Source organism: Balaenoptera acutorostrata, chromosome 9 (genome assembly GCF_949987535.1).
Source record: "Balaenoptera acutorostrata chromosome 9, mBalAcu1.1, whole genome shotgun sequence".
In the NCBI taxonomy this organism is placed as follows: domain Eukaryota; kingdom Metazoa; phylum Chordata; class Mammalia; order Artiodactyla; family Balaenopteridae; genus Balaenoptera; species Balaenoptera acutorostrata.
In genome coordinates, this window is record NC_080072.1 from 51995887 (window position 1) to 52018033 (window position 22147).

General features: G+C 57.1%; 3 protein-coding genes across 7 annotated transcripts in view; 2 read left to right on the forward strand and 1 right to left on the reverse strand.

Annotated features, from left to right (window-relative positions):
- Positions 1–6156, reverse strand: part of ANAPC15 (anaphase promoting complex subunit 15) — a 72465-nt gene extending 66309 nt beyond the window's left edge. Inside the window, exon 1 of one of the 2 annotated variants that reach the window (XM_028164378.2) lies at positions 5749–6156. The gene's annotated coding sequence lies outside the window, so the exon portion shown is untranslated. The remainder of the gene's footprint in view (positions 1–5748) is intronic. The other variant, XM_028164379.2, reaches the window with a different exon arrangement.
- Positions 744–4889, forward strand: LOC102997287 (folate receptor beta). The gene is made up of 5 exons (XM_007173663.2): positions 744–864; positions 2615–2776; positions 3832–4020; positions 4134–4269; positions 4423–4889. The coding sequence occupies exons 2-5, from the start codon at positions 2627–2629 to the stop codon at positions 4707–4709; spliced, it is 762 nt and encodes a 253-aa protein (XP_007173725.2). The 5' UTR covers positions 744–864; positions 2615–2626; the 3' UTR covers positions 4710–4889.
- Positions 6157–6798: 642 nt separating the features above from the next.
- On the forward strand, positions 6799–22144 carry INPPL1 (inositol polyphosphate phosphatase like 1). 4 transcript variants are annotated; one of them, XM_057552178.1, is made up of 29 exons: positions 6799–6903; positions 7737–8151; positions 10982–11045; positions 11138–11288; positions 11519–11639; positions 11884–12024; positions 12267–12360; positions 12468–12557; positions 12738–12836; positions 12950–13100; positions 13190–13296; positions 13631–13733; positions 13817–14013; positions 14317–14434; positions 15069–15165; positions 15467–15605; positions 15723–15822; positions 15920–16008; positions 16244–16325; positions 16457–16546; positions 17103–17216; positions 17351–17439; positions 17879–17966; positions 18059–18214; positions 18460–18538; positions 18633–18773; positions 20102–20774; positions 21027–21160; positions 21273–22144. In XM_057552178.1, the coding sequence occupies exons 2-29, from the start codon at positions 7955–7957 to the stop codon at positions 21361–21363; spliced, it is 3795 nt and encodes a 1264-aa protein (XP_057408161.1). In that variant the 5' UTR covers positions 6799–6903; positions 7737–7954; the 3' UTR covers positions 21364–22144. The 4 variants fall into 4 exon arrangements, with proteins under 4 accessions (XP_057408161.1, XP_057408158.1, XP_057408159.1 ...); XM_057552175.1 differs by having other exon boundaries at positions 6897–7037; XM_057552176.1 differs by lacking the exon at positions 21027–21160 and having other exon boundaries at positions 6897–7037.
- The last annotated feature ends 3 nt before the right edge of the window (positions 22145–22147 follow it).

Genomic DNA, 22147 nt, shown 5'->3' on the forward strand with positions numbered 1-22147 from the left:
CCAAAAAATAATAATAATAATACAAATCAACTTATTTACAAAATAGAAACAGAGTCACAGACATAGAAAACAAAAACTTATGTTACCAAATGGGAAAGGGGAGGGAGAAGGATAAATTAGGAGTATGGGATTAACAGATACACACCACTATATATAAAATAGATGAACAAGGATTACTGTATAGCATAGGGAACTATATTCAATATCTTGTAATAACCTATAATGGAAAAGAATCTGAAGCTGTACACCTGAAGCTAACACAATATTATAAATCAACTATAGTTAAATAAAAAAATTTTTAAAGCCTACTCAATGTCAGGCTTTTCTACATATAATTCTCAACAATTTTCTTGTGAGCACACTGAAGCTGAGAAAGATTCAGTGATATTTCCCACAGTTGTGGGAGGGATGGAGCTATCACTGGGTCCCATGACCTGGCCCCAAAGCCTGGGTTCTTTCTCACTAGGTCCCATTCCCCTCAAGTTAGCTTTATTCTAACAACCGCTTGGGGTAAAAAATTCAGATCCCCCTTGGAGATGAGCAATCATCTAGATTTTGATGCATGTTGAATGTGTGGACCCTAGAATGAATAAATTAACAAATAAAGAGATGAATGAAAACAGGAATGGATCATTTGACAGACTAAAGTAATCTTGAAGAGGGTGGGATCCGAAGAGAAGGCAGAGCAGGAGGAGAGCTGAAAGAGGAAATTGTATCTATGCTTAGCAGAGCTCCTAGTCAGTCTATCCGGCGCTGAGGACAGAGAACACAGAGGGCAGTGCCGCGGCTTGCAGCTGCTGCCAGCCTGAAGACAGGCCAATCCAGACAGAGTTGTGTGTGCGCCCAGCAGCAAAGGAGGCTCAGGCAAGTTGCCCTAAGGAGGGGATGGTGACAGGACACTGGGGAGACTTGGCAGGTTGGCGCATAGGGGCGGGGCATATCTCTCTTTAGAAAGTTCACTCTGGCTCCTGTGGGGAAGGTGACTTGAAGGGGAAGAAACTGGAGGAGGGAAGACCTTACCCCAAACACAGAGCCAAGGGAAGTGAATTCCAGAAACGTTTTCGGAGAGACCTTGCCAGGGCTTGGTGATCAACTGCGTGGGGGATGGGGACGGAGAGGAAAGTCTCTATTATCAACTCTTAGGTCCCTCTGTGACAGAGCCTAAAGGAATAGATCTGTCATGGGTGGGGTGAAAGGTGAGAGGCGGTCATGGACAGAGTAGTGGGCTGTCACTTTTGCTGGGGGTCTCCCACGACTCTAAGTGCTTGTCTGGTTAGCAGCTCCAATGCGAGGGACTTTCATGTTGTCCCTCAGGTCCTAGGGTCCTGCATTTGTGTTTTGAGGGATAAGGCAGGGATCTGGTGCATCTGTCCAGAAAGAGCTGAGGAGGCCAGAGTCACGATGTCGGGGGTGGACAGGAGGAAATGGCTCTCAGAGAATAGGGAAGGAAAAAGTCTGAGAAAGCAAAGCTGTTTAAAAACAACCACCCCAGGGGCTTCCCTGGTGGTGCAGTGGTTAAGAATCTGCCTGCCAAGGCAGGCGACATGGGTTCGAGCTGGTCTGGGAAGATCCCACATGCTGCAGAGCAACTAAGCCTGTGTGCCACAACTACTGAGCCTGTGCTCTAGAGCCCACGTGCCACAACTACTGAGCCCGCAGGCTACAACTACTGAAGCCTGTGCACCTAGAGCCTGTGCTCTGCAACGAGAAGCCACCGCAATGAGAAGCCTGCACACTGCAACGCAGAGTAGCCCCCACTAGACACAACTAAAGAAAGCCCTCGTGCAGCAACGAAGACCTAATGCAGCCAAAAATAAATTTAAAAAAAAAAGAAAAGAAAAAAAAAGTAGAGTGCCAGTAGCAACCTAAATGTCCATCAACAGACTGAGTGGATAAAGAAGATGTGGTACATATATACAATGGAATATTACTCAGCCATAAAAAAGAATGAAATGATGCCATTTGCAACAACATGGATGGACCTAGAGATTATCATACTAAGTGAAGTAAACCAGACAGAGAAAGACACGTATCATATGATACTGCCTATATGTCATTTCTGTATCATTTAACCAAACACCATCCTGCGTGTTACCTCACTTGATCCTTGTGCTGATCTGGAGAACTCAGCAGAGCTGGGTCGCTGCCACCCCAGGGCTAACAGGGTTTCTAACCCGGCATGGGAACCCAGGTGATCCAGGGTGTAAAGGCAGAGCACTTGCTGGACACAGGATGAGGGCACTGTGTGCCCCTGGCCCCTTTCAGGAGAGCAGAGCATGGACCTGAATTATTTAGTTACTTTTCTTAGATCAAGTCCAGAGAGAAGGTGAGAGCACAAGGCATCTCCTCCACCTTGGGAAGATTCCCCCAGGGCTCACCCTCTAATCCCAGATCTTCTGAGCCCTTCAAGCCTGAGGTGAGGGAGCCTCCCCTTTTGCCGATCTTCTCTACTTCATTCTCAAGGAGCCTCAGGACCCCAACACTGATGGAACAGGGTCTGACCCCATCCTTCAGTGTGGAGCTGGGGAGACTGAGGCAGGAGGTGAAGGGGGCACCCTGCATGGGACTCTCTCCCCTCAGGCTTTGGTCTCCCTAACCACAGCTGCCTCTGCAGGAAAAGAAAGACATGCCCTGGAAATTGACACCCCTTCTGCTGTTTCTGGCCTGGATGGCCTACAAGTGCAGTGCCCGGGCCAGGACAGACCTGTTCAATGTCTGCATGGATGCCAAGCACCACAAGATAAAGCCAGGCCCTGAGGACAAGCTACATGACCAGGTGAGGATGGAGTGTGGCTCTGGGTGGGGAGGGGGCTTGTTCAGACAAGGAAGAGGAAGTCAGGGTGGTGAGGGAGGGGTCGCGGGGTCAGCCCCTTCACCACACACACACATCCTGAGTTATCACTGTGGGAGAAGATGAAGGTAGGATGCGGGGGAGTGGCTGGCGTGATTCTAGGGGTGGCCTGCTCAGGATGGGATACCGTGTTGGCAATAAGGCGAAATGATCATTTACTGAGCACCTACCAGGTGTCATGTGTTTTCTGTGTGTGATTTCATATTCCCAGGGGCCCTGTAATGTGGGTAGATGATGTTCTCTTCCACATGACACAAATGAGGAAACTGAGGCCCAGAGAAGCACACGGACACACAGAGGAATGGGACAGGACTTGCCCTTGTAGTGGGGTAGGGGTAGGACTGAGGTGGGCAACTCCAGGGGTTTAAAGGGTGAGAGACTTCAGCGTATATTACTGCAGAGCGTATCCCCTTTCCTCCTTTGCTCAAAATGCCACCTTCCAGTGAGGCTGTTCACAACCACCCCATTTAAAATTTCAACAGTCATCCCATACTCCATATTTCCATTCCCTGTTGTAATTTCCTCCATATAACTGATCAGATCCTGATATATATTTTTTCTCTTTTAGTTCTTACTGTCTCCCCTCACCAGAACACATATTTCTGTCTGTTTTGTTCTCTTCTGTATTCCCAGCATCTAGAACAGTAACTGGCATAAATCAAGTACTCAGTAATTATTTTTTACTGAAAAAATAAAATACTTTGTATAAAGTATCAAGCGCTGTATAAATGATAGCTATTGTCTCCCCAAGACAGGGTTTCTCCCAGGCTCTCACCATCCCCACCTCCCCAACACACTGTTGTAACTGAGTCTCTCCCAAGACCGGAGTTTCTGGAGGCCAAGGACAGAGAGGTCCTAACAGTGAGCGTTCCTAGGACAACCTACCTGGGGCAGGAGAGCAAGAGCCAAATGGGAAGAGGCTGGAGGTGGCAGAGCTTGTGGTCTGGGAGGCAGTTAGTCTCATGTCTTCCCCCCTGCAGTGCATCCCCTGGAAGAAGAATGCCTGCTGCTCTGCCAAAGTCAGCCAGGAGCTGCACAGGGACACCTCCTCCCTGTATAACTTTAACTGGGATCACTGTGGCAAAATGGAGCCCGCCTGCAAGCGCCACTTCATTCAGGACAACTGTTTGTACGAGTGCTCACCCAATCTGGGGCCCTGGATCCAGGAGGTATTGGTGTCTCCCTCACCTCACCCCAGCAGGCTGTCGCCCAACTCAGTCAAGGCTGTTCCTATCAACATCTCAGGCTGACTGGAGCCCTCCCTCCCCCCCGCTCCCCCCAGGTGAACCAGAGCTGGCGCAAAGAACGGTTCCTGAACGTGCCCCTGTGCAAAGAGGACTGTCAGAGCTGGTGGGAAGACTGCCGCACCTCCTACACCTGCAAGACCAACTGGCAAAAGGGCTGGAACTGGACCTCAGGTGAGGGCCTGAGGGTGGGGAGATGGAGGTGGAGAATGGAGAAAGGGGGTTTGAGGATTTGGGGTTGGGCAAGGATTTCTAAGGGGGGCCAGAAATGAATAAGCTTTGGGCCCAGGGGCTGAATGTCCGTGCCTACCCTCTCTCCCCCTGCAGGATCTAACAAGTGTCCAACTGGGACCACCTGTGGCACATTTGAGTTCTACTTCCCCACGCCGGCAGCCCTGTGTGAGGGCCTCTGGAGTCACTCCTACAAGCTCAGCAACTACAGCCGGGGCAGTGGCCGCTGCATCCAGATGTGGTTCGACCCCGCCCAGGGCAATCCCAACGAGGAGGTGGCGAGGTTCTATGCCTTGGCCATGAGTGCTGGGGCCATGCCCCAGGGGATTAGACCTCTCCTGCTCTGCCTGGCCCTGATTTTGCCACTCTGGCTCCATGACTGAGTCCAGCCATCCCCAGACAGTCCCCAGGTTTGATGACCAGGCTGGGCTCAGCTCAGCTCCCACAAATGAGGAAGCCGTAAGCATGCTTCCATCCATTACCCATTCCTCTGTCATCTAGGTCCTGCTCCATGGTGGGGCCTGTGATTTATCTCACAGCCAGTTCTAATAAATAGACCAACACATCTGTGTCTGATGAATTATTTCGGTTGTAAGTTTGTGGGTAGTAGAGGGCAGATTCCATAGTTTTTGGATTCCTTCAGACTAGAGAAATGAGACATGGGTTTGAATCCCAGCTCTGCTATGTGAAAGTGAAGCAGTTGCTTGACTGCTCTAAACCATACCTCCTCAATAAAATGAAGATAATAATCCTTCCTTCTCTCATGGTTGTTAAATGTTGCCTAAAAACCATGTGTGCCTAGTGCCTGCACATTAATAGTCCTCAGGGATCCTGTTGCCCTTGTAGCCCCAAATGAGAGCGCCAATTCCAGAACTTAATTATTTATACTGGGCCCCAAATACCCTTCTTTTCCCCCAGGTCTTGTCTGCCTGGCTCTGTGCTCAGCTCTGCTGCTCTGGAAAAGCTGGGGATGGGAGCCAGGGAAGGCTCTGGATTCCCAGGGCAGGGGGTGCAGCGGGTGTGGTGTCAAAATAAATTCACCCCATGTGGACTGAAGGGGCAGAGCTGGGGCTTGGGAGCCTCAGAGGAGGAAGAGAGCAGATTGGGGAGGGCATCTGTGAGGTTCCTGGGGAGGAAATACTCCGGAGCCTTGCACTGGTTCAGCCCTGCTGTGTCCTGGAAGCGTGGCTGGAAAAGCGGCGGAAACCCTTAGGGGCTTCCCAGGGGCAGGAACTTCTCCGGCACCTTTGTCCCCTCCAGGGTTGGTAGATACGCCTCTCCTAGAGGATTGCTCTGTCGTTGCACAGCCGCCAGGAACTGGGCCTGAGTTTATATCTCAGCGTCTCCCGCTTCCCCTTTCCCCCTGGGGAAGCCTTTGTCTCCAAATCCCAACCGCAGTTATCCTCAGAGAGGCGCAGGTACCTGTGTGAGAACGCCAGGCAGGAGGTGTCATCAAGCTAGGACGAGAACCCAGGAGTGAAGACTCGTAGTCCAGGTCTCTCCCGCCGCCTCATACCAAGAGGTGACTGATAGGGGAAGTTGGCCACAGATTGGAGGACGAGTTATTGGGTTGCTGGAGGGGTCTTGAGACGCTGTTTACCGTGTGGGTGAGTCTCAGTCATTACATTTATCTAGTCTGGAAGGCCCCACGGACCCCGCTCCACGTCCCAGGCTTTGCTCCAGCTGGGTGAAGTCAATGCGTATTTGAAACAGCGAAAGGAGTTCGTTGGAACTGACTCAGACACAGGTTCAATTTAACAAAGTGAAAGTTCTCTCGCAGGTTAAAGGGGATCCTCCGACAGCGGCCTAAGAGTTGGCAGCAATGGGAGGCAGGCTGGAGGCCTGCGCCTTTAAGGATCCAGGGGGCGAAGGGGCGGGGCAGGAAGCGGACTCCCAGGAGACGCAGCCACCAGCTAGGTCTTTTTTTGGGGAGGGGCAGGCCAGACCCTCCTAAGGACCCCGCCCCCTTTCCGGGAGGCCCAGGGGCCCTACCGCCCCTTGTGGGAGGGGAAGGGGCCGGGGGTTGTCGGAGTGATCCCGGTCTAGGGCGCTCCTGGCTCCGTGTCCCGCCCACAGAGGCTCAAGTTTGTTGACTTGGAGGGAGTAGCTGGGATGGGGGCGGGTGCTAATAATACCCGTTCGTTCCATTGCCGCGCTTTACAGTTTACACAGCTGTCACCTTCGTTACTCCTTAATTAATAATAAAAATAGCCGCTGTTCGGGAGCGCCCACTGAATGCCAGGCCCCGTGCGGAGAGCTTTACAAGAACAGTCTTATTGAGTCTGCCCTGATAAAGTTATCCCCATTTTACAGAGCCGGAAGGCGAGGCTCTGAGAGGCGCCGTGACTTGCCCGAGGTCAATCGGCAGGTTAGCTGCTCCGGAATCAAGGCACTGGGCCGGGCGAGGCGGGGCGCGGGTTCTACCCCCGGCTCTGCGGAGAGCCGCGGGGGCGGGGCGGCGGGCGGGGCGGAAGGCGAGGTGGGGGGGGTGCAGCGGCAGAGGATGGCCATCTTAAGTGGCCGCTGAGAGTCCAGGGCTGCTTCCCCGGGGAAGGGGGCATCGGAGCAGCCCAGGAGGTGGGGGTCTGAGTACGGCGGCCGGGGCTCTGGGGAGAGGTCGGAAGCCCGGGGGTTTGAGGGAACTTTCTTCTAGATGGGCAAGGAAAGGCCTGACCTCGGACTGCTGAACCCCTCAAGGCCGGGGCCTGCGGGTATGGGGGATGGTGCCAGGGAACTTGGCCGAGAGGGGGGAAGGGCTCTGCCTGGGCTGAGAGGGGCTGCCAGGGACGGTGCATGAGGAGTCGAGGACACTGGACCTCCTCTGGGGGTTTGTGGGGGATCCCCCACGCGGGATTGGGACCCAGTGGAGTTTGGGGGTTCAGATCTAAGTGGGGGCTGGATTTCACGGGAGTTGGGGGTGATGGGGAGAGGGACGGCAGGAGGTTGGTTCATCATGGGATCCTTCGCGGATTTTGGTAACTGGATCCTACGAGTCTGTACGGGGGCCGAATGGAAAGGATTGGGGGGTGGAATCAGACGTTTATGGGAGTTGGGGGTCATATAATTGTGAGTATTGAAAGGAGGGGGAGGGGGTCGGGAATCCCAAAGTGTCGGGGCGCAGGATGGGTTGACTTGGGCTTGGAGGCGGGCGTTAGGAGCTGGATCTCCTCCCGGTGGTGATGGCTGGGCAGGATCGTTGTGGGGTTTGGGAGGCCGGCTTCCCCTGGGGTTTGGGGGGTCCCGGCTCCTTCGGGAATGCAGAGGGCAACTTCCCCGCGGGGAAGAGGGTGAGGGCAGGGGCGGGACGGGCCTTGGGCCGAGCGGTGGGGGTGGGGGCCGGCCGCCCGGCACTGCGCTCCGCTCCTGCCCCTCCCCCGCCGCCTCTGAACAAACTTTTCTTTCTCTTCAAGTTGAGGCCGGCGCTGCTGGCGGCGGCGGCTGCGCGGCAAACCGGGCGGCAAACGCGGCGGAGCACGGAGCCCCGATCCCCGGCTCGGTCCCGCCAGCGGATCATCAGGCCCGGTCCCCAGCCCCGGGCCCCGGGCCCGGTCCCAGCCTCAGCGCCGAGCGTCCCGGGGCGGATGGCGCGGGGCGGTGGGCGCGGGCAGCGCTGAACCCTGCGCTGGCCATGGCCTCGGCGTGCGGGGCGCCGGGCCCAGGGGGCGCCGGGCCTGGGGCCGCTCTGGGCAGCCCGGCCCCCGCCTGGTACCACCGCGACCTGAGCCGCGCCGCCGCCGAGGAGCTGCTGGCCCGGGCAGGCCGCGATGGCAGCTTCCTGGTCCGAGACAGCGAGAGCGTGGCGGGAGCCTTCGCGCTCTGCGTCCTGTGAGTGGGGCCGAGGCTCCCGGCGGGCGGGGGCAGGGCCCGGGCTTCGTTGACTGCTGTGGGGAGGGCCCGGGACAGTAGGACGCCAGCGCCCGCCACAGTGGGGGCCTTGGCTTTCTGCTGGGCCTGAGGAAGGATGCCGGGAGCACTTCCTTCCTGCTGTGTGTCTGGGGGCACTTGCTGCGGCCCTGAGGGCAGAGTATGCGGAGTCTGAGTCTTGCGGCCCAGGGTCGCCGTAATTGGGAAAAGTGTAGGGAGTCTCTGGCAGACCCCCTCAGGCATCCTCCAGGCAGGGGTGAGGATGTGCATCCCACGGTTGTGTGCACTTCTGTTTATGTAGGGATTGGGTGTCTTGAGTGGGAGTTGGGGCCAGAGGAACTAATGGGGTGTGTGGGGATGCCCAGCAGCTTCCTTAGGGGGCCTTTCTGTGCCCCGGGACTGAGGCTGGGGCCTGCCTGGATATGTATGACTGGGGCTGGGGACAGGGTGGTGTTGAGAAGAAGGGGAGTGAGGCTGTATCGCTCCATGTCATTATTTCATTAATCAGTGAGTGAGTGTGTGTGCCCTGGCTCTGGGATCCTGCTGCCCTAGCCCTGAGCCATGGGTGCTGAGCGTGGGGCTAGACTTGGCAGCTCTCTGAGTGGGCCTGGTTTTGTGCTTGTCCCCATCGGCCGTGCATGGCATTGGTGTCGGGTGAGTTGGCACTTTCAGTTTTGGAGTCTTCTTGCTGAGCTGCCCCCCTGAGCCACAGGATCTGACATTGGGTGGGCTCCTGTAGGCCTCTGGAGTGGAGGTGGTGAGTGGGGAGTGGTGGGGCTGCTTTGTTTAGACCTAGTTATGTTCCTCCTCAGGCCCGTGAGCCCTCCCAAGTCCCTATCTCTGTGTCTCTTTCTCCTCTGTTCTCCTCACATCTTTAGGGGTACACTGGCCTAGGCCAGTGGTTCTCAATTGGGGTTGATTTTACCCCTCAGGGGACATTTGGCAATGTCTGGAGACATTTTTGGTTGTCACAACTGGGATCGTACTACTGGCTCCTAGTGGGTAGGAGCCAGGGTTGCTGCTAAACATCCGACAATGCACAGTACTGTCCCTCACAACAAAGAATTATGTAGTCCAAAATGTCAGTGGTGCTGAGGGTTGAACAACCCTGGCCTAGGCAGTGGACCTGAAGAGGAAGGGGTCCCTTAAGTTTCAGCTTATGTCCCACATCTGAGGCCCAATAGGGAACTGAAGAGGGACAGCCTAGGCAGATGAATAACCTAGAGTCCTGCATGCCAACCCTCTCTGAGGCGTACCCCCTAATTAGGGAGGGGAGGGAGGCAGGTGCTAGATCAGCTGTTGAGTGGGAGGGGGACAGCTGGGCCTGTGTCTGGATGGGAACATTATTGTCCCAGGAGGGAAAAGTCCTGGCTCCATTGCCACGGGAGGGGATGGGTGGGGTGAGGGGCTGTCTGTGTGTGAGGGCTTCAGCTTTACCAGCTGACTCTGGTTACTCCCTGCATCTCATGAACCTGGGGGTGGGTGATCAGAAACATACTTGCTTACCTGTATATGCCACCCACGCATACAGGGGAAACATTCAGGACACAGCCCTGCCCCAGCAGGTGCAGTCAATCCAACCAGGAGGCCAGGATACAGGTCCTGGCCTCTGTCCTGATTTTAAATGCCAGCTCTGCCTTTTACTTATCTTTTACTTGCTCTGTGACCTTAGGCAAATCACTTTTCTTCTTTGCGCCTCAGTTTCCTCTTCTGGAGAAGAGGGATAATAATAATATCTGCCTTAAAATGTGAGGATTAAATGAGATCATGTCTGTAGGACGTTGAGTACCTGACTTGTCACAGAGACAGGACTCAGTTAATGGGATGCTATTACTTTTACAAACACAGACCCACAGTCCAAAAACCAACATACCCAGTCACACACAGACAGCCACACAGCTTGTGCCCAGTGGTCAGGAGAGCCCCTGAACGGGGCTCACCTGAGGGGAGAGGATGGCCCTGTGGCCAGGGTGTAGAGTCTCCTCAAATAGGCATTTGGTCCTCTCTAGTAATACCCACCTCCTGCCCAACACACACGGCCCAGGTGACCCCCTTTGCAAGCCTGCCCTGAGGTGCGGCTGCAGAGGGATCCTCCACCCCCACTGAGTGCAGCCTGTACCATCCAGGCCAGGCTCAGCTGTCACCTGCTCAGCTGTTGCTGCCATCTGTCAGCACCCCTCTTGCCCCTCCTTAGCTTGGGGCTCCTAGAGGCCCACCTCTCCCATAGAGGGCCCCCATGGGTCATCCCAATTTCCTGGTGTCTGGGGAAGCAGGGGAGAAAGCCCTAGAATGATATCCTCACACCCCCCAGCAAAACTGCTCCAGACACACCTGACTCCAGCAGAGCCAGACACCAGTGTAAACACAGGCAGCAGGCACACGTGTGATAGCACGTCACCCATGCACACAGACGGGTTACCCAGGCCTCTGAGGACTCTTACTCTGGCGGGGGGCCCAGACTGGTACCATAGCCCAGAGGGTCTGTTTAGACAGCTGTGGAGGCCACAGAAGAGCTGCCTGGTGCTTCCGGGGCCCTGCAGTGGGTGTGGAGCGTATGTATGCCTGGGGGTGGGGGTGGGGGGGGTGGGTCTGGGCATTCCTGCTATGCTTGGCACTAGCAGGATGGAGTGGACTGGCCCCATCATTAACCCTGTGCAGCCCGGGCAAACAGCTTTAAGGAAACCTAGACGAGGGGCCTGGGGGCTGAGCCTGTTGGTAGGAGGAAGGGGGGTCTTGGGACTTAGACCCCAGCCTGGGGGTGACAGATTCTGATCCCCTGCTTTGCTGTCAGGTATCAGAAGCATGTGCACACATATCGAATTCTCCCTGATGGAGAAGATTTCCTGGCCGTGCAGGTAGGAGCTTAGACCCTGACCCCTGACCTTGATTCCAGCCTAAGGTTTGGGACCAGCTGACTGATGCTTCTCCCACTCTTGCTGGCCTGCAGACCTCGCAGGGTGTGCCTGTGCGCCGCTTCCAGACCCTGGGGGAGCTCATCGGCCTGTACGCCCAGCCCAACCAGGGCCTGGTGTGTGCCCTGCTGCTGCCTGTGGAGCGGGAGCGAGAGCCAGACCTGCCGGATGACCGCGATGCCTCAGGTGCTGCCCAGGGTGCAGTGTACAAATGCCTTCCCTGCCCCCATCCCTGGCTGTTACCTGCGACTTCCCACCCCATCTTCTCAGCTTGACTCCCCTGAAGCCCCCTGCCACTCTCCATGGTGCCTGGGCCCTTTACCCCTTTCCACGCAAGTCTCTGACAGCCGTCGTGTCCCCCGTACTTCACTGAGGGCAGGGGGCTCACACCGCTGCCCACTGGCCCCTGTCCACAGATGGGGAGGATGAGAAGCCCCCACTGCCCCCGCGCTCTGGCTCTACCAGCATTTCTGCCCCCCTCGGGCCCAGCAGCCCCCTGCCAGCCCCTGAGACCCCCACGACTCCGGCTGCTGAGAGGTGAGACCCCAACCCCCTCCTGAGCAGGAAGTCCCTTTCCTCTCTGAGAACTGTGTCCTCACCGAAGGTGGGAAGACCTTTAAGCCCCCAGCCCTCCCCAGGGACCCCCACCCCGTCTCAGCCCCAGAGGCGGACACCCTGGTCTGTCGTACTCTGCCACCTGTACCGTCTCCTCTAGGAATGGGGTGGGGGTGCTGGGACAGGGTCAGCGGGGCCTCCACTGACTTCTTAACCCCTCCTGAAGTGCTCCCAATGGGCTGAGCACTGTCTCGCACGAGTACCTGAAGGGTAGCTACGGGCTGGATCTGGAGGCTGTGCGGGGTGGAGCCAGCAACCTGCCGCACCTCACCCGCACCCTCGCCACCTCATGCCGGAGGCTGCACAGGTACCTGGGACATCAGCGCCACGCGCTGCACCCTTACCTCTCACCTGTCCTCTCCCGCTGCCTTGCTACACAAATGCCCTGACCTTTGACCTCTGGCCCTGAACCAGGAACCAGCTATTGCCTCCTGACTTTTCCTCGCCTGAACCCTTGTATTCTCTCGGTGGCGGCTGAAGCTACATACTCAGCCCCTCTTCCCTGTACTTGGGTCGGGGTGGGGAGTTCTGACCTGATGTTTCCCATAGTGAGGTGGACAAGGTCCTGTCGGGCCTGGAGATCCTGTCCAAGGTGTTTGACCAGCAGAGCTCGCCCATGGTGACCCGCCTTTTGCAGCAGCAGGTGGGATTGTGGCGAGACCTCTGGGGAGTGGGTTCATGTTCTGGTGCTGGGTGGGGTGCCTCCTGCTTGGTGGCCTCACGGACGAGCCTCACTCCTTCTCCCCGCAGAACCCACCACAGACTGGGGAGCAGGAACTAGAGAGCCTGGTGCTAAAGCTGTCAGTGCTAAAGGACTTCCTGTCAGGCATCCAGAAGAAGGTGCCCTGACCCCTGACCTCTGATCCCTGACCCACTCACCAGTCCCTGGCCACTTGCGTTGTTTTAACTGATCTGAACCCTGAATCTGTAGTTTAGCACTGAGCCCCACATCAGCCATGTCCCTCCCCGCCCCAGCCCTCGGCAGGGCTCCTGACCTTGCCCTGCCCTTGCCCCCTCCAGGCCCTGAAGGCCCTACAGGACATGAGTTCCACAGCACCCCCGGCCCCGCTGCAGCCATCCACACGTAAGGCCAAGACCATCCCCGTGCAGGCCTTTGAGGTACATGGTGGGGGGTGGGGGGGAACCTCACAGGGCAAAGAGCGGGCGGAGGTGAAGGGGGTGCTGCCTGCCCCCAGGTCTTTTCAGCAGCCCCTCCACCTCCTGGCCTGTAGGTGAAGCTGGATGTGACCCTGGGTGACCTGACCAAGATTGGGAAGTCACAGAAGTTCACGCTGAGTGTGGACGTGGAGGGCGGGCGGCTGGTGCTGCTGCGGAGACAGCGGGACTCGCAGGAGGACTGGACGACCTTCACGCATGACCGCAGTGAGCCAGGGCCCAGCCTGGGATGGGGGGCGGGGTGGGCCCCTGGGCCTCAGGGCACAGGCTGGTGTGACCCATCCTCCATCCCCTAGTCCGCCAGCTCATTAAGTCCCAGCGGGTCCAGAACAAGTTGGGCGTCGTGTTTGAGAAAGAGAAGGACCGGACACAGCGCAAGGACTTCATCTTTGTCAGCGCCCGGGTGAGCAGTGGGTGGGCCAGGCCACTGGGGGCTGCAGGAGTCCCTGCTGGATGGGAAGAGAGGGAACACATGATGTAGGCACGCCACCCCTCGTGGTGGGGGCAGTTCTGACGGAGCAGAGAGTGTGTATACTGAGAGTGGGCGGCCTGAGGGTGGATTCAAATATTCAGTGAACATTTCCTGAGCACCTGTTGTATGCTTGAGGAGTGGGTGTATGGTGGTGAGCCAGAGAGGCATGTCCCTCTCCTCCTGGACCTGCCACCTAGCAGGGTGTCCCCATGGAAGGGGGTTTCCTGGCCACCCACCTGCCCCTGACTGGCTGCTGTCCCCCTAGAAGCGGGAGGCCTTCTGCCAGCTGCTGCAGCTCATGAAGAATAAGCACTCCAAGCAGGACGAGCCCGACATGATCTCCGTCTTCATAGGCACCTGGAACATGGGTCAGGCCCGTGCAGGGGCTGGGGTGGGAGAGACGAAGGGCCCCATGCAGGGGCCTGACCGCCCGCATCCCCTTCCCCTCCAGGAAGTGTGCCGCCTCCAAAAACTGTGACATCTTGGTTCACATCGAAGGGTCTGGGGAAGACCCTGGATGAGGTCACGGTGACCATACCCCATGACATCTATGTTTTTGGGACCCAGGAGAACTCGGTGGGCGACCGCGAGTGGCTGGACCTGCTCCGCGGGAGCCTCAAGGAGCTCACAGATCTGGATTACCGCCCGGTGAGGGTCATCCTCTTGTCCAGCCCGCCTCCTCACACACTGCCCCCAACTATCCTGCTTGACCTCACGCATGACCCTGGAGAGCTCTCTCTCTGGTCCCTGGGCATATCCTTTAGGAAGTCTAATTGGAGTCCTTTATGCTATGGGAAGGGTTCTTTTTCTCTGGTCCCTCAGGAAAAAGGAGTGGCAGCCCTTCCTATTTTGTGACTTCCAGAACAGTCTGTAGTATAGGCTGGGTGGGGTGGGGGAGATGTGGACAGTGGCCCAGCTCGGGGCAGGGGTGACCCCGCACCCCCTCCCCAGATTGCCATGCAGTCACTGTGGAACATCAAGGTGGCTGTGCTGGTCAAGCCAGAGCACGAGAACCGCATCAGCCACGTCAGTACATCCAGCGTGAAGACTGGCATCGCCAATACCCTGGGTGAGTAGGGAGGGTGGGGTCCCTCTGTCCACGCTTTTTTTTTTTTTTTTTGTCCACGCTTCTTGCTTCATCTCCAGCCCAGGGTCCAGGGTCTCCCCCTTTTGGGTAGTCTCAGCTTTCCCATCTATAGAACTGTTTGAACTTTGCAAAGCATGTTCGTATTCTAAATCTCTTCCAGCCCCACCAGGAAGGCAGGGCCAGGATAATTACCTCCATTTCTTAGATGATAAAACTCAGGCCCAGAGTGGTCAAGTGAGCTGTCCAAGGTCACACAGCTAGTACGTGGTAGAGCCCGGCACCTGGCATAGTGCCCAGGTCTCCCTGTTTGCAGTCCAGTGGTCCCTCAGGATAGATTCTGCTCAGAATCTGCAGGTTCTTGCAGCTTCACCATTGGGGTCCCCTGTGATCTCCAGGGGCTCTCTGTTCACACATGCCGACAGACCCAGGCCATCCAGATGGGGCTGCATGTGCCCCGTGTGGACCCCGGGAAGGCGTGGGTGTGTGTGCAGGGGCCTGCCTGCCTCATGGTATGTGGGGAAGTTGGGAGGATCTTCCCACTGCTGCTTAGATAGGCAGAGGGGAGAGTCGGGAGCCCACCGGGGGTGACTCGGGCCTTCTTCTGTTGCCCTGACAGGAAACAAGGGGGCCGTGGGTGTCTCCTTCATGTTCAATGGCACCTCGTTTGGCTTTGTGAATTGCCACCTCACCTCGGGAAATGAGAAGACTGCCCGGTGAGGGGGCACCTTCCCAGCTGTCTCTTTAGTCTCATCCTCTATTCACCAAACACCTATTCCCTCTCCCATATCCTAGTCTATAGTACATCCTACATCCCTGTCCCCCAAGGCCCCCTTCTTCCTTACCTCAACTCAGGACCCCTCTGTCTCTCCCTGACTTTGACCTTGTCCCCAGTTCCTTCCTCTGTCCCCAGGGACCCTGATCCCTGGCCCATCCCTGACCCCAGCCAGAGATGTCTTACCTTCACGCCTGTCCCTGACACCTGACCCTGGAGGCCTCCCCCCACCCCCACTGTAGACGGAACCAGAACTACCTGGACATCCTGCGGCTGCTCTCGCTGGGTGACCGGCAGCTCAGTGCCTTTGACATCTCTCTGCGTTTCACTCACCTCTTCTGGTTTGGGGACCTCAACTACCGCCTTGACATGGATATACAGGTGTGAGCAGGGCCCGGCAGGTGGCTGGTAGGGAGGCTGGGCTGGGGGCCAGGTGGGCTCTCACCTCTGGCTTTGGCTCGAGGGGGAAAGTCTCCAGCCGTGGTGTCCCCACCCCAGGAGATCCTGAACTACATCAGCAGGAAGGAGTTTGAGCCCCTGCTCAGGGTGGACCAGCTCAACCTGGAGCGGGAAAAGCACAAGGTTTTCCTTCGATTCAGTGAGTATGGGCCTGGCGGGGGTCCCTGAGGGCCAGGATCCTTGTGGTATCCCTGGGTCTTCCGGGCCCTGACTCCTCCATCCCCCGCCTTCCCTAGGTGAGGAGGAGATCTCCTTCCCACCCACCTACCGCTATGAGCGGGGTTCCCGGGACACATATGCCTGGCACAAGCAGAAGCCAACTGGGGTGAGTGAAGAGAAGGAGCTGGGCCTGGGGAGACCCCCCAGGGCTGCAGTGAATCAAGAGTGTGTGTGGGGTCAAGGGTCCAGGCCTCTGCACTTACCGCTCCAGCTTCTATGGCCCCTTGGGGCCTCAGGGGTGACCCTGCATGTTGTGAGGCTCCAAGGAAGGAGGTGGGCGCTAGGGCCGCTGTGGTGGGGCCCCAGCTGACCTCTGACCATGCTGCTATCCCCTGCCTCAGGTCCGGACCAACGTGCCTTCATGGTGTGACCGGATTCTCTGGAAGTCCTATCCCGAGACTCACATCATCTGCAATTCCTATGGTCAGAGCCTCCCGGACAGGGTGATGGGTGATCCTGGGTGGTCACTGACCCGACTCTGCCTCAGCTTTGGGAAGTGCAAGCAGAGAATAAGGAGCTTTCCCCTGAGCCCTCATTCCTGCTCCCCTCCCCAGGTTGCACAGATGACATCGTCACCAGCGACCACTCCCCCGTGTTTGGGACATTTGAGGTTGGGGTTACCTCTCAGTTCATCTCCAAGAAAGGTGGCTATTCTGGATGTGCTTGTGGGTGTGGCATCCATCTGGGTGGCTGCAGGTGCTGGCCTGGGGATGTGCATAGGTTTGAATACATCTAAATGTGTGTGTGTGTGTGTGTGTTTGGGTGTTTACATGTATGTGTAGGAATGTTTCTGAATATGTGATGTGTGAGGGTGTCTGGGTTGCCTGGGTCATCACAGGAGGTACATGCCCAAGAGCGTGTGAACGTAAACATGTACGTGTGTCTATCTGCCTGGGGCCACTTGAGTACCCGATTGTGCCTGGTGGTGTGGTGGGTTGTTGGCGGGCATATCCTGCAGGCATTCTGGTCCCTGGCCCCCTCTCAGATGGTCTCTCATCTTGGATTATCTGTTTGTCCCAGTGCCAGGTCTGGACTTTGGGGTCTCGCTACTGGTTGCTTGGGATGGAGGAGGCCCCTCCTGGCCTTCCCTCCTGCTCTGCCAGGGCTGCTGATTCCCTGTCCCAGCACTCAGTCTCTCTGTCCCGTTCCTTCTGCCACGCTCTCAGCCCTCCTGTCTATATTCCTCCCTTTGCCCCTCAGGGCTCTCGAAGACCTCAGACCAGGCCTACATCGAGTTTGAGAGCATTGAGGCCATTGTGAAGACGGCCAGCCGCACCAAGTTCTTCATTGAGTTCTACTCCACCTGCCTGGAGGGTCAGAGGCGGAGCCCAGGGCTGGGTGTGGGCCACAGGGGATGGGAGGCCCGAGGTGCCCAGAGTGGTCAGCCCCCTAGTTAGAAGGGAAGCTGAGAGGTGGCGCTCAGTTGGGTGTCCCCCACCCCCACCCAGAGTACAAGAAGAGCTTCGAAAATGATGCCCAGAGCAGTGACAACATCAACTTCCTCAAGGTGCAGTGGTCCTCACGCCAGCTGCCCACGGTGAGGCTTGTGGGTGAGGACACAGAGAGGGAGGTGCAGCAGAGCGCCACCTGGAGCCTGCCTGGGAGGGCGGGCAGAGCCGGCAGCACGGGCTTGTGTGTGGGGTGGGCGTGAGTGAGGATGAGGGCACGTGCTTTGTTTGGGGGAGTGGGGGGAGCCAAGTTGCAGCTGGTTCATTCATTCGTTCAATGAATAGTTCTTGAGCCTTTGCTAAACATCAGGTCCCGTGTTGGCCATTGCTGATGCAGAAAATTAATTACAGGGCTGTTAAGTGCTCTGAGAGGCCCATGCAGGACTGTGTCTTCTACCTTATGGATTAGGATCTTTCCTAAGAGTGGACGGGAGTGAGCACGGACGAGCTTGAGGGTGGGATGAGTGGTGGTGTGGCAGGAGGGGGTGGGTGGGCCTTTGTTCCTCACTGGGCCTCTCTGCTCCCCAGCTCAAGCCCATTCTGGCTGACATCGAGTACCTGCAGGACCAGCACCTCCTGCTCACAGTCAAGTCCATGGACGGCTACGAATCCTATGGTGAGGGTTGAGGGGGGCCAAGGGGCACAGAAAGCCGGGCAGGGCCCTAGAAAGGCTTGGCAGTCTGCTGGTCTGCTCCATCTGCCCTTCAGGGGAGTGCGTGGTGGCGCTCAAGTCCATGATTGGCAGCACGGCCCAGCAGTTCCTGACCTTCCTGTCCCACCGCGGCGAGGAGACGGGCAACATCCGTGGCTCCATGAAGGTGCGGGTGCCCACAGAGCGCCTGGGCACCCGTGAGCGACTCTATGGTGGGGGCCCCATTGGGAGGGGTGTGGGGCATAAGACGGGGTGGTGTGGGCGGGCCTAGGAGGGCAAGACCAGGGCTGCAGGGAGGGCATGTTGGGATCCCTGGAACATGTGGCAGTTCTGCAGCCAGGTCTGGGGGTGGGCCTGCCCTAAGGAGTAGCTGGGAAGGGGCTAGCAGCCCACTGGGGTGTCTGTGGGATGCAGGACCCCAAGTCTCCTCTGAGTCTCCTTTCCCTTCCTCCCCCAGAGTGGATCAGCATTGATAAGGATGAGGCAGGAGCAAAGAGCAAAGCCCCCTCTGTGTCCCGAGGCAGCCAGGAGCCCAGGTGAGTGGGGCTGTGTGGTGTGCTACGTGAGGGGTGCCCGGGGGCTCTTGGTCAGCCCCTACTTCACCTCTCCTCCCCTGTGCACCCCTGGCAGGTCAGGGAGCCGCAAGCCAGCCTCCGCAGAGGCCTCCTGTCCGCTCTCCAAGTTATTTGAAGAACCAGAGAAACCACCACCAACTGGGAGGCCCCCAGCCCCACCTCGAGCTGCTCCCCGGGAGGAGCCCTTGACCCCCAGGTGAGAGAAGGAAACTGTCACCCCCTGACTTTATCCATCGCTGTGCGTGGCTCTCAGGGCCAGCTTGGGGATCATCTGCTGCTTGGCTGCTCTGCTGCCGCATGGCCGGAGGTGCCAGGGCCCTACGCTTGTGGCCACTGGCCAGCCAGGCCTCCTGAAGGTGTGGCTCTCTGGTCAAAGGGAGCACAGTCAGTCCTTTCCTCTCAATTCTGCCTTAAAAAATAGAATTAGAAATTGTTTCTGCAACAGCTCCCTCTGTGTAAACACTTAACTTGAGCCTTCGTCTCAGCACGGATTTCCCTAGGGGCGTTCTATGGACCACTGTCCTACAAGATGCCCTGCTGGTAACTGGTCTATTGTCAAATGGGTTTGGGAAATGGTTGTTGCTAGATTCTTTTCTTAGGTATTCCCAGTGCACAATAGTATCAGCAAAAGCTCTGAGCATGTGGACAGGAAGGAAATCCTTTTTCAACTCTGTTGAATATAGTTTCCCAAACTTAATGGGCCAGGAAACTTTTCCATGCAATAACTATTAATATCCTGGGGAACTACAGTTGACCCTTGAACATGGCAGGGGTTAGGGGTGTATAACTTATAGTCATCCCTCTGTATCCCCAGTTCTTCCATATCTGCAGTTCCACATCCACGGGTTCAACCATTGTGGATTGTAGATCATGTAGTGCTGCAGTACTGAAAAAAATACGCATATGAGTGGATTCAAGCCCGTGCAGTTCAAGCCCGTGTTGTTCAGTGGTCAACTGTAGTATTCTGTGGATCATACTTTGGGAAAGTGAGGCTTGCTTTTTAATTACATCTAATTGTTACTTGAACGTAAATAAAAACTGCTGGTGTGTTTTCAGTCATCTTCAGCTGTTATCAGTCACCTTGGTTTTATCTCCAGGCTTGAGTAAAACTAACCTGAATCCCTGAGTAAGATTCCCCAGTAGATCGGCCTCAGGTGCCTCCAGAGGCTTTCCGAATCTGGCTGGTCATTCTCATTGAAGGCTTTTATTGTCCTGCTTTCTGGCCTCTGTTTTCACCCATTTACGCTCAGCTTTCACCGTTAAAAAATCAAAAAAGATTGCAGAATCTTAGCGAGTAAGGCAAGGAAGTTTAGGGGTTATCCATTCAACTCCCCTGTTTCCCCAGTTTTAGAGATGAGGACCTCAAGGGACAGAGAGGGAAAGTGATGTGCTCAAGGCCACATGCAAGTCTAGGACCACGGGCTTACGTCTCCTGACTCGCAGTCCGGTTCTCCTTCCACTGCATCCACCGCCTTCCCTTTGGGTTGCTGGGTCCTGATTTAGTTATTCTGCTCCCAAACCCAGGTTGAAGCCAGAGGGCGCTCCAGAGCTGGAAGGGGTGGTGGCACCCTCACCCAAGAACAGCTTCAATAACCCTGCCTACTACGTCCTTGAAGGGGTCCCACACCAGCTGCTGCCCCCGGAGCCACCCTCGCCTGCCAGGGCCCCTGTCCCACCTGCCACCAAGAACAAAGTGGCCATCACAGTGCCTGCTCCGCAGCTTGGGCGCCACCGGCCTCCCCGTGTGGGAGAGGGAAGCTCATCAGATGAAGAGTCTGGGGGCACGCTGCCCCCTCCAGACTTTCCACCCCCACCTCTGCCAGATTCGGCCATCTTCCTGCCCCCCAGCCTGGATCCTTTGCCAGGGCCAGTGATCCGGGGCCGCAGTGCGGGTGAGGCCCGTGGCCCACCACCTCCCAAGGCCCATCCAAGACCCCCACTGCCCCCAGGCCCCTCACCCACCAGCACTTTCCTGGGGGAGGTAGCCAGTGGGGATGATCGCTCCTGCTCAGTGCTGCAGATGGCCAAGACACTGAGTGAGGTGGACTACGCTCCTGCCGCACCTGGCCGCTCCATGCTCCTGCCAGGCCCCCTGGAGCTGCAGCCGCCCCGGGGACTGCCCTCGGACTACGGCCGGCCTCTCAGCTTCCCTCCACCTCGCATCCGAGAGAGCATCCAGGAGGACCTGGCAGAAGAGGTATGGGGACCAGGGGTGGCTGTCGGTGTGTGCTTGCCCATGGGTCGTGGTATCCTTTTACTTCATTCAGCACTCAGTGGTGTTGCCTCTGCCCTGAGCTGGGCACTGGGGAGGAGTTGGAGGTCACATGAATCAGCCCTGCTCCTGGCCTCTCTCCCCACCCCAGAGCACGCGGTAGAATGTGGCTGTGTGCAGGTCCTTCAGTGTGTGAGGCACCCTCCGTGCTCTCTCTGACGTGCCCTATTCCCTCAGGCTCCGTGCCCGCAGGTCGGGCGGTCTGGTGGGCTGGGCGAGGCAGGCATGGGAGCCTGGCTGCGGGCCATCGGCTTGGAGCGCTATGAGGAGGGCCTGGTGCACAATGGCTGGGACGACCTGGAGTTTCTCAGGTGGGGGCGGGGCTGGAGGTGGATCGGGTAGGGGTGGGGCTGGCCTCGGGGGTTAGAGCTACCGGCTCTCTGGACCACCTTGCCCTTCTCCCAGCGTTTTTTACCCCTACAGCGACATCACCGAAGAAGATCTGGAGGAAGCTGGGGTGCAGGACCCGGCTCACAAGCGCCTCCTTCTGGACACCCTGCAGCTCAGCAAGTGATCGCGGTGACACTGCGAAGCTAAGAACTGAGCGCCTCAACCCGCCCTTGAAGGCCCAGCCAGAGCTCCGGAGTTGAAAAGTTACGAGCGGGCGGGGCAGTACTTCTCTGCCTATTTATTGGGGATCTGCGTTCCCTACTGCCCAATCATTTGGAATGCCCTAGTTAGGACATCCTGCCCCTCACCTTTTAGAGTCAGGGCTCGGGAGGTCAGTTGCCGTGGTTACCAAGGATCTTGGTTTTTCTGGTGCTGTCCTCCCTTTCTGGACCCCTCCTCCAGCCCCAGGGAGGCCATGGGGTCCATATGGGTACGTCATGGGCCCCCACTTTCACCGTTGTTCCTGCTGCCCTCCACCTGGCCTGAACCACAGGTGGAGGGGCTCGGCTAGGACCTCTCCCAACCCCCATTCTGGGGGGTGTCCGTCCGGAAATGAAGGAATAGCCCGAGAACTGGGCTGGGGTTTATTTAAGCTTTTCTGTATGGGCTTAGGGAGGGCGGGCACTTTAATGTTATGGGGGCCGGTTTAGGTGGGGGGGGGGAATAATTTTGGCCATAAAGCGCCAGTTTGCTTAGTTTTGTCTCCTGGTCTGTACGCCCTGCCCTGGGGCTGTGTGGCAGCTCGGGGTTCCTCGCTGGTCACAAGGGGAACCAGTCTCTTGCAGGTAGCCTGTCCCCATCTTGGGTACTCAGAAGGGTTGCCGGTGTGCTGTCTTCAATAAATTAAGTTTTATTTGGGTTGAGCAAAACTCACCTCAATAAATTACAAGTTTTTCAAAGGAAAAGAG